This window comes from Branchiostoma lanceolatum, chromosome 4, assembly GCF_035083965.1.
Source record: "Branchiostoma lanceolatum isolate klBraLanc5 chromosome 4, klBraLanc5.hap2, whole genome shotgun sequence".
In the NCBI taxonomy this organism is placed as follows: domain Eukaryota; kingdom Metazoa; phylum Chordata; class Leptocardii; order Amphioxiformes; family Branchiostomatidae; genus Branchiostoma; species Branchiostoma lanceolatum.
In genome coordinates this window covers 32,944,063-32,955,397 of record NC_089725.1, presented here as the reverse complement: position 1 = coordinate 32,955,397, position 11,335 = coordinate 32,944,063, and the positions used below count along the sequence as shown (strand labels likewise).

General features: G+C 47.1%; 1 protein-coding gene across 1 annotated transcript; it reads left to right on the top strand.

The window, feature by feature from the left end:
* Nucleotides 1-80: 80 nt before the first annotated feature.
* LOC136434098 (uncharacterized) lies at nucleotides 81-11,308 on the top strand. Its single transcript, XM_066426838.1, has 9 exons — nucleotides 81-365; nucleotides 1,606-1,836; nucleotides 2,254-2,416; nucleotides 3,941-4,026; nucleotides 5,249-5,389; nucleotides 6,422-6,512; nucleotides 8,323-8,420; nucleotides 8,656-8,931; nucleotides 9,514-11,308. The coding sequence occupies exons 1-9, from the start codon at nucleotides 180-182 to the stop codon at nucleotides 10,255-10,257; spliced, it is 2,016 nt and encodes a 671-aa protein (XP_066282935.1). The 5' UTR covers nucleotides 81-179; the 3' UTR covers nucleotides 10,258-11,308.
* The last annotated feature ends 27 nt before the right edge of the window (nucleotides 11,309-11,335 follow it).

The following is an 11,335-nucleotide window of genomic DNA, read 5'->3' as shown; positions in this document are numbered from 1 at the left end:
GTGGCACCATAACTTGATGTCATCTATTAAATATTTAGTTAAATGATAAACTTAGAATCTTTTTTGTGTGTTTCAATGGTGCCCGATGTGCAAAAAGTGAAAGCAATGTTGATGTTACCCCCGGGAACTAACATAGTGGAATAATCCGGGTCATTTCCGGTGCGGCCCGTCAGCCCTGTATGTACGATATCGCTCTGCTGATGGAGAAAATGCCCCGTTTCCTCGCGCTAGCGGCGGTTCTGGCCGCCGTGCTGTGCCGGGGGCTCTGTCGGGACGCAGCCCCGCCCGGGCCCGACATGGGCGACTGGGTGGACCCGGGGGACATGCTCAACTACGACTCGGACACGGGAACCATGAGGAACCAGGTCAGTCATGATCAGACACAGGGAAACATTAACAATAGCGGCTATGTGACATTTGCTCGCGGCAGCTCACAATAATATATATTTAAATATATATGTGAAATTTCCATCTTAAAGTAAGCTCCCCGGCAGCTTCGGGCCGTAATTTCGCTTTTTGTCGCAAAATCACACGAGGTCGCGAGGTCACATCAGAACTTCATATCTAAATGTATTACAACTCTTCGGACGTGTCTGAGCTTACCTCTCAATGGTACCCCCGTGCGGTTTTCGCCATCATGTTTATGACAAATCTACCTACAATTTGATATAAATTCTAAATGCGTACCACGAAGTAAACTTATTCTACTAATTCCAGTTTGGTGGGAAGTTTGAATGGGCCAAATGGGACGCCATTTTCCGGTCTGTCGCAAAATCGCTAATTTGCATAAAATGGCCGAAATCTATTGTCAGTAGGTCGTTTCCCTGTGTCAGATTCTGTCGTTTTTGATAATCATGTTTACGGGTTGCTGTTATATATACGGGAGATATCGCTTGTATGATAGGTGTCAAACTATACTCCCTGGCCAGCTAACTCCTCTGGCGTGTCATCTGTCTATTTGGCAAATTTCTAATCTTTCCAGCCGCCTCTGGAGCCTGGTAGAGGCTAGAATATATTTACCGGAACCTGTCCCACAGTGCCCCGCCCACGTATACAGGCCAATCGTCAGCTGATAGGTTATACAGTTTATGGTCGAGGCTTTTGAATAACCATTTTTGCACTGTTAACATCCAGTCGATAAGATTTTTTTCACCATTTACAGGATGTTCCTGTCAATAAGAATGTTCCTGTCAATAAAGATTGTTTTGGGACAATTTCCTGTCTATAATAACGATTTGGTACTATTGACAGGATGCAATAAGAATGTTCCTGTTAATAAGAATGTTCCTGTCAATAAGAATGTTTTGGTACTATTTTCCTGTCAATAAGAATGTTCCTGTCAATAAAGAATGTTTTGGCACAATTTCCTGTCAATAAGCATGATTTGTTACTATTGACAGGATGTTCCATTGATGATACTGACCTCATGATGCTGTATAACAAATTTCTTTATTCACAAACAGCAGGCGTTTCAGTGACAGTGTGTCACCTTCTTTGGGGCAGCACTGACAGGCTCTACTTTGCCCTGCGGCTAGGTGTTGCTGCTGCAGTGGTTACACACACAGGTGGAGTTTAACGTAGTCATTTCTGGGTTTGTCACTTCAGCCTCGACCGTCAGAGAAACAGCCGCCACAGGGAGCACCTGGAGCGTGTGATGCACAGCTGCGGGAACAGCTGCAGGAACAGCTGCAGACGTGCCAGCTGCGGCTGCAGGCGGCAGAGCAGACCTGCCAGTCCGACCAGCGGAGCTCTGAACAGGCGAGGGGCGGCCCGGAAGCGCCGTACGTCCGGCGGTTTGTCAGCGGCCTGCTGAAACAGCTGGGAGGGGTGATGGAGGTAAGGTATGGGACAGAATTATGGAAAGGGGTTTAGCTTCATTCCAACTCAATTAAAGTGGAGACTGTTTTGCCTGGATGCCAGACCGTTGCACTAGATGATAACCCTTCGGCCGGGTTGGGCCACATGCCTGGTATAGAGTTGGCACTGATCTGTCATATCTTTCACATGTGACAGATAATTAAAGGCCGTGTGCTAACCGTGGTGGGGAGGCCATATTACTTCCCCGGCTGAAGGAATTACTACATGTCATCAGGGGATCTTTTCTGTCATACATTACAGGACTTTGTCATTTCAAGAAAAGTATTTCAAGAATGCTTAGCAAAAGTCATGGTCAGAGAATGCTCAGCGAGACACATGCAAGCTGTAAAGGCTTTGGCTTGACTTGACTTGACTTGTAACTTTCCTGTTTCCCAGCCCACAGGTGACCTGCATGAGCTGGAGTCGGTTGACTACGATGTGCAGATGACGGTGACTGCCGCCAACTGGCTTCTGTTGAAGAAGTTCAGCACCAAGGACGGGGGCAGGGACCAGGGCAGCCTGCAGGACACCATGCAGGTCCTGGAGACGCTTATAACAGGTGAGCTCCTCAGGACCAACACTTATCACAGGTGAGCTCCTTACTAATAACAGTTATAACAGGTGAGTACCAACACTTATCACAGGTGAGCTCCTTACTAATAACAGTTATAACAGGTGAGTACCAACACTTATAACAGGTGAGCTCCTCAGTACTAACACTTATAACAGGTGAGCTCCTCAGGACCAACACTTATAACAGGTGAGCTCCTCAGGACCAACACTTATAACAGGTGAGCTCCTCAGGACCAACACTTATAACAGGTGAGCTCCTCAGGACCAACACTTATAACAGGTGAGCTCCTCAGGACCAACACTTATAACAGGTGAGCTCCTCAGGACCAACACTTATAACAGGTGAGCTCCTCAGGACCAACACTTATAACAGGTGAGCTCCTCAGGACCAACACTTATAACAGGTGAGCTCCTCAGGACCAACACTTATAACAGGTGAGCTCCTCAGGACCAACACTTATAACAGGTGAGCTCCTCAGGACCAACACTTATAACAGGTGAGCTCCTCAGGACCAACACTTATAACAGGTGAGCTCCTCAGGACCAACACTTATAACAGGTGAGCTCCTCAGGACCAACACTTATAACAGGTGAGCTCCTCAGGACCAACACTTATAACAGGTGAGCTCCTCAGGACCAACACTTATAACAGGTGAGCTCCTCAGGACCAACACTTATAACAGGTGAGCTCCTCAGGACCAACACTTATAACAGGTGAGCTCCTCAGGACCAACACTTATCACAGGTGAGTACCAGCACTTATAACAGGTGAGTACTAACACTTATAACAGGTGATTACCAGCACTTATAACAGGTGAGCTCTCTTCCCAACAGGTGAGCTCTCTTCACACTCATTCATGTTGTCTGAAATCATGTTACATGTAACGATAGTAATTTTGTTGAATGTATGTCATCTTTGGTAGTTTAATTGATTGTTAAGTGATGTTTATCTCGGTGATGCAGCCAACATGTAACTGACCAGTTTATGACTAGAATGCTATTTTCCCTAACTAGCCTATTGCCACACTCACTCACTCACTCACTCACTCTCCGGTTTATTGTCTGTTGTTCCCTGTGGTGTGGGGGTTAGACTTGTGCTTGCCAGGCACCTCAGTCTGCTGGGTTGGCTGGTAGCAGGTTGAGGAAGTGAAGATCTTCCTTTATGTTGTCAGACCATCTCTTACGTGGTCAGTTCACCTTGAATTTCTTCCTTCTATGGTCTTCATTCTATGGCCACAGACACAGATATTGTAAGAGACCATATTGGACTCACCCCCCTGTTGTATATATAGACTCTTCCAGGGACCTCCGAGGAGGTCCCGGATATAGACAAGGAGAGACATGAATAAAGACTTGATGGGACTGTCTGCATGGCCTGTGAGCGCTCCTTGATCTAAGACCGGAGATTCACCTAGGGGTGAAGGACAGGCCAGAAATGGCTCGTTACAATATTATCAGATTCACTAGTGAGAAGCCTGAGCAGGGTGTCCTCTGTGTTTCCCGTTGCCAGGTGTGTCCAGCCCTCAGTCCAAGGTGACCAGGTGGCAGAACAGACTGGAAGACCACACTGGGCTGGAGGTGCACGTCTTGATGCAGGTAGAGGTTTATTCCTTTTCATCCCCAGCAATAACTTCAGATGGTTTGTTAAGTATAGTAAAGTTGTGGACTTACCTTCAAACTACTTTAAATGCATTTTAATTCACAAATTTGCGCTAAGGCAAAAATGAAGTGTTTGCGGTGTTTGCGGCAGCGCTATAGTCACATACTGGTACAGTTACGAGTATTGGACATAAATGTTTGTGGTGGTTTTAAGTTCGCGTTGAAATGGTCGCCCCAAAAAAATTAACATAAAACCATTCTGCATTTACAGTATGTATCAGTTTATATGTATTGTACATGTCAGTGCTCCAAGTCTATGTTGGCAGGCCTGTATAACCGTGCTGCTGGTGCTGTGTCTGGTCTCCATGGAGATCTGAAGCCGCGTCTCCTTGTTGTGTTGTACATGAACATATTTGTGCTGTATGTAATACTCCATCATGTATGTTGGCAGGCCTGTATAACCGTGCTGTATGTAATACTCCATCATGTATGTTGGCAGGCCTGTATAACCGTACTGTATGTAATACTCCATCATGTATGTTGGCAGGCCTGTATAACTGTGCTGTATGTAATACTCCATCATGCATGTTGGCAGGCCTGTATAACCGTGCTGTATGTAATACTCCATCATGTATGTTGGCAGGCCTGTATAACGGTGCTGTATGTAATACTCCATCATGTATGTTGTCAGGCCTGTATAACCGTGCTGTATGTAATACTCCATCATGTATGTTGGCAGGCCTGTATAACTGTGCTGTATGTAATACTCCATCATGTATGTTGGCAGGCCTGTATAACCGTACTGTATGTAATACTCCATCATGTATGTTGGCAGGCCTGTATAACGGTGCTGTATGTAATACTCCATCATGTATGTTGGCAGGCCTGTATAACCGTGCTGTATGTAATACTCCATCATGTATGTTGGCAGGCCTGTATAACCGTGCTGTATGTAATACTCCATCATGTATGTTGGCAGGCCTGTATAACCGTGCTGTATGTAATACTCCATCATGCATGTTGGCAGGCCTGTATAACCGTGCTGTATGTAATACTCCATCATGTATGTTGGCAGGCCTGTATAACCGTGCTGTATGTAATACTCCATCATGCATGTTGGCAGGCCTGTATAACCGTGCTGTATGTAATACTCCATCATGTATGTTGGCAGGCCTGTATAACCGTGGTGTATGTAATACTCCATCATGTATGTTGGCAGGCCTGTATAACCGTGCTGCTGGTGCTGTGTCTGGTCTCCATGGAGATCTGGAGCCGCGTCTCCTGGAGGAAGCAGCTCCTCCGGCTGCTGCTTCTCGGCTTCATCATCAGCGTGGGCTGGACCTGGATGCACGAGTACAAGGTGGGTCAGAGGTCAGAGGTCACCCCATAAGGTGGGAGGGTCTTATATCCTTATGGATGCACCAGTATAAGGTGGGAGGGTCTTATATCCTTATGGATGCACCAGTATAAGGTGGGAGGGTCTTATATCCTTATGGATGCACGAGTACAAGGTTGGAGGGTCTTATATCCTTATGGATGCACCAGTATAAGGTGGGAGGGTCTTATATCTTTATGGATGCACCAGTATAAGGTGGGAGGGTCTTATATCCTTATGGATGCACCAGTATAAGGTGGGAGGGTCTTATATCCTTATGGATGCACCAGTATAAGGTGGGAGGGTCTTATATCCTTATGGATGCACCAGTATAAGGTGGGAGGGTCTTATATCCTTATGGATGCATGAATATAAGGTGGGAGGGTCTTATATCCTTATGGATGCACGAGTACAAGGTTGGAGGGTCTTATATCCTTATGGATGCACCAGTTTAAGGTTGGAGGGTCTTATATCCTTATGGATGCACCTGTATAAAGTGGGAGGGTCTTATATCCTTATGGATGCACCTGTATAAGGTGGGAGGGCCTTATATCCTTATGGATGCACGAGTACAAGGTGGGAGGGTCTTATATCCTTATGGATGCACCTGTATAAGGTGGGAGGGCCTTATATCCTTATGGATGCACCAGTATAAGGTGGGAGGGTCTTATATCCTTATGGATGCACCAGTATAAGGTGGGAGGGTCTTATATCCTTATGGATGCACCAGTATAAGGTGGGAGGGTCTTATATCCTTATGGATGCACCAGTATAAGGTGGGAGGGTCTTATATCCTTATGGATGCACCAGTATAAGGTGGGAGGGTCTTATATCCTTATGGATGCACCAGTACAAGGTGGGAGGGTCTTACATCTGTGTTGTGCTGGTTTGTTTGCTTTTGGATGGTTTTGTTCACAGGATTCCTGAACAAGATAAGATATTTGATTAAGGATTTTCCCAGATTTCAACAGGAGAATCCACATTGATCCAAACTGCCAAACCTTTGGGTTTCCACAGAGAGCTCATGCGAAGAAACAGCGGGAGCTTTCCAAGGATATGCCTCGAGAGTGCCGGGGAGCAGACAGGACCGCGCTCCATGGAATATTGGGTAAGAACAGAGTTTAGCATCATCGGAGTGATGCAGCTCACCAGCTTGCTATCAACCCTGTAGTTTTGTATATTCCTGCTGATGTGGTTGTAGAATACCAGCTCGCTTTGTCTCTATTTTAAACTTCATCTGTGTTGGTAGAAGTCAATCTGAATCAAGGTTGAACTGCAATTGCCAATACAAAGATTGGACTTACATAAATTTTTGCAAGAGGAATAAAAGATGCAATGTACATCCGGGCTCTACAACCATCCCTCAACAGAGACGGGGGGCGCCACAGACTTCCTGCAACTTATAATTATGATCACTGCTCCAGAGTCATGTTTTCTATATACTAAACGTGACGTGACAGAAGCATTGGAATGATTGGATTGCTCATTCCTTGACAAAGACTGGAGCTGATCTGTCAGAAATTTGCTTGAGTCCAATTTTTTTTGTTTGCAATCGCAGTTCAACTTTGATTCAGAATAACTTCTACTGGAAGGGTTGCAATCAGATGTGCAAGAGCTAGGTGTGACAGGCTGTTCAGTGTAATATAACCAGCTGCTGCTGCGTGCATGTGAAGCGGGTGTGTTACGCCGAAAGGTGGTTATACCGGCTATTCGGGGTGGATACCGGTTTGGCTGAATAAGGTCCAAGTCCAAGTTTAGGTCCAGAGATTTAGGTTCAGGTCTGGACCTGAACCTGGACCTGATCCTGTCCAGTTGATGTTTTGTTTTATTAGACCAATACTATGCATCGACAATAAATACTGACACGCACAACTATAAAAGTTTCTTGGTGAGAAGACTTTCAAAATAAACCAGTGTTTGATATTTGAATGTTGCACTTATTTTAAATGCCTATTTTGTCAGAGGGGAGACTCAAAACACTTTTTATCAAACAAAATAGAAACATATATTTGTACTTTGTTCAGGTTTGTTTGGACTCAGGTTTTAGGCTTTCAGGTTTTTTGGACTCGGTTCTTGGATGTTATAAAGGTCCAAATCAGGTCCAGCGAACCGGTATCCACCCCTACCGGCTATACAGATACAGACAGAACACATTGTCTACGATTCCCACTGCTGGTGTAGTGTAGTTATAGATTAAGTACAGCTCATGTTGTCTCTGTTTTCCCCTGCTGGTATAGTGTGGTTATAGAATATAAGTACAGCTCATGTTGTCTGTGCTTCCCCCTGCTGGTATAGTGTGGTTATAGATTAAGTACAGCTCATGTTGTCTCTGCTTTCCCCTGCTGGTATAGTGTAGTTATAGATTAAGTACAGCTCATGTTGTCTCTGCTTTCCCCTGCTGGTATAGTGTAGTTATAGATTAAGTACAGCTCATGTTGTCTCTGCTTTCCCCTGCTGGTATAGTGTGATTATAGATTATAAGTACAGCTCATGTTGTCTCTGCTTTCCCCTGCTGGTATAGTGTGGTTATAGAATATAAGTACAGCTCATGTTGTCTCTGTTTTCCCCTGCTGGTATAGTGTGGTTATAGAATATAAGTACAGCTCATGTTGTCTCTGCTTTCCCCTGCTGGTATAGTGTGGTTATAGATTATAAGTACAGCTCATGTTGTCTCTGTTTTCCCCTGCTGGTATAGTGTGGTTATAGAATATAAGTACAGCTCATGTTGTCTCTGCTTTCCCCTGCTGGTATAGTGTGGTTATAGATTATAAGTACAGCTCATGTTGTCTCTGTTTTCCCCTGCTGGTATAGTGTGGTTATAGATTATAAGTACAGCTCATGTTGTCTCTGTTTTCCCCTGCTGGTATAGTGTGGTTATAGAATATAAGTACAGCTCATGTTGTCTCTGTTTTCCCCAGAGTGGGCGTCGTCTGCCTTCAGCCTGCAGGAGGACAAGTGCGCCAACTACCACGAGGCCCTGGTGGTCGACGCTTTCTGGGAGGTCACGCCAACAAAGGCAGGTCGATTTGTGTGTGTAGAGCTTTGTTACGGGAGAATGGTAATCATAATCTAGGAACATTTAGAACCTGGAGACATGTTGATTCTTACCAACTGTTACATGAGAACCTGTCTTGTATATGTTCTTGTATCTATCAGTATAGATTGTCATAGGAAGCTCTTGGCATGACAAGCCAGCTTTGCAGACCACATTAGTGGCTAGTTGTTAATCTCCACGTAACTGCCCTCTGCAGGCCTTCGCCGTGACGCTGACCAAGTTCTTCCTGGAGCCCATGGAGCACGTGGGCCGCTCCTTCAGCAAGTTCTTTGAGGGCGTGTTCCACGACCTGCCGGTGCAGCTGTGGCCGTTTGCCTTCCTGGCCATGATGCTGATGTCGCTGCTGCTGATGATCATGGCGGCCGGCTACAGCATCAACGTGCCCTTCATCTTCAGCCTCCAGCCGCGCGCGGTCAACACCGTCACCCTGCCGCTGGAGACACAGACGTGCATGGAGGACACACGTCAGCAGGTACGCAGGTCATAGGTCATAGGTCAGGGGTAAGGGGCCGGCTACAGCATCAACGTGCCCTTCATCTTCAGCCTGCAGCCGCGCGCCGTCTACACCGTCACCCTGCCGCTGGAGACACAGACGTGCATGGAGGACACACGCCAGCAGGTATGCAGGTCATAGGTCATGGTCATAGGTTAGGGGTAAGGGGCCGGCTACAGCATCAACGTGCCCTTCATCTTCAGCCTCCAGCTGCGCGCCGTCAACACCGTCACCCTGCCGCTGGAGACACAGACGTGCATGGAGGACACACGCCAGCAGGTATGCAGGTCATAGGTCATGGTCATAGGTCAGGGGTAAGGGGCCACGTGCCATCAACACCGTCGCACTGCTGCTGGAGACACAGACATGCATGGAGGACACACACCAGCAGGTACAGGGGTCATAGGTTAGGGGATATAGGTCAGGTGTCACCCTCCCGCTAACGACGCAGACCAGCTGGAACATGGGGTCATAATAGGGGTCAGGGTTAAGGGTCAAATGAAATCTTGAGGAAGAAGTATTTTACTGTGGAATAAACGAATAAACCTCTGTCCTGTGCAGGTTTTGCAGATTATCGACGTGCTGAGGGAACAGCAACGAGCTGTGGCTGCTGACACGACAGCCACACATTTACGTGCGGAACAGCAGCGCGCTGCCATCGCTGACACGACAGCCACACATTTACGTGCGGAACAGCAACGAGCTGTGGCTGCTGACACGACAGCCACACATTTACGAGCGGAACAGCAGCGCGCTGCCATCGCTGACACGACAGCCGCACATGTACGTGCGGAACAGCAGCGAGCTGCCATTGCTGACGGGACAGCACATGTACGTGCGGAACAGCAGCGTGCTGTCATCACCGACGGGACAGCAGCGCACCTCCGGGTGGAGCAGGTGGCGCCGACGATCTCGCAGGCGGACGCCCCCTGCCAGGAGCTGAGCTACAACCAGGCGCAGAACCGCATCAACCTGAGCCGCGGGGTCAGCTTCACGCGGGTCAGCAGCGCCAGCAGCCGCCCGCTCGCTGCTGGGCCGCACAGCAAGGCCGCCCTGCTGCAGAGGTCCTACAGCGCACCCACACAGGCACAGGAGGCACCCGTACAGGAGGCAGTCGTACAGGCACCCATACAGGAGGCACCTGTACAGGAGGCCCTCAGGGACCTGGCACAGAAAATACCTAATAAGGAGGAAAGTGAGGACTGGGAATGTGAGGAAACTGAGGCGAGCACAGAAACACTGGGCCCTCGGGAGGGGAGAGGCTACGCGAGGGAGGGCAACGTTAGTAACATAAGCTTAGATTAAACCTGGACCAACTTGCCTGGAATTTCGTGGTGAAACCAATGTCTGCTCAGAAGGCACCACAAAGCTGTACAACATGTGGTACTTGTAATGACTAGCGACTAATGTGACACTCATCAGCCCTGCTGGAGCCAGACACAGACCGAATCAGGACGAGTAACCAATTCAACCACCCAGCTAAGGACACAAAAGGACATCTCACGTTTTGCTGTTCTAATGTCAAGTTCCCAACTTCCTATAATGCCAACCATGTTACCAACTGAAAATGTCATGTACTACTTACTAAAACCATCTGAGGATATCACTTACTACCAGAACCAGGCCAAAAATGTGTGCTGAAGGAAATCAGCTTTGGTAAGAAACTCAGTGCTGTTAATGACAGCAGACATTGAAGGCAGTGTATTACTCTGTTGCAGTCCTAGTATGCTTTAGACTGACATCTATGTTAAATATCATGACGCAAAATGCTGAAAATCTAACGCCTTTTGCTCGACATTTGTGGACAATACAATTCGCTAGAAAGTCTGCAACATGATTTTTTAATCCACATCTGCCCGGATGGTTGGTGGAATTTAAGCTATTGCAGTGGACGTAGCCTGACTAGTCTGAGACCCAGGCTACAGGCAAGGTGCAAAATGAGGCAGCCTGAACCCAGCCTACAGGAAATAAGAAGAAAATAGCAGTTGACCTCCAGTCGAGTAAAAACCTTGGTTAGAAGCAGGGCTGTCTCCAGGACCCGTCCCTCTGTCCTGGGACGAGAATTTGCTTGTTGGGATGGACAAGATTTCCATCCCATCCGTTAAAAAAATGTCAACTTCATGACATAGTGCGACAGAAAGAAATGTAAAGCTGGAGAAAGCCCTGGTTGGAAAGAGAAACTCCTCCAGGTAGCTGGTTTCCACGTGTATCCGTCACATGTTTATAAATACTGTACAAAGGGAACTATGATGTAGATATGCTGAAGAGTTGTTCCAGGGGTAGGCCTGTACATGGATGCAATATGACCTGTTTTGTTGCAAATGAAGAATTAAATGACCTCGAGGGTGAATTATGACGTGTCTTTGTTCACTTTATTTTGTGG

What these genes read in the sequence shown, in the direction of transcription:
- LOC136434098 (XM_066426838.1), top strand. Translation starts at nt 180, where the DNA reads ATGTACGATATCGCTCTGCTGATGGAGAAAATGCCCCGTTTCCTCGCG. An exon ending in CCTGGAGACGCTTATAACAG is followed by an intron (nt 2,417 to 3,940) that starts GTGAGCTCCTCA and finishes TCCCGTTGCCAG; the next exon opens with GTGTGTCCAGCCCTCAGTCC. An exon ending in TGGAGGACACACGTCAGCAG is followed by an intron (nt 8,932 to 9,513) that starts GTACGCAGGTCA and finishes TGTCCTGTGCAG; the next exon opens with GTTTTGCAGATTATCGACGT.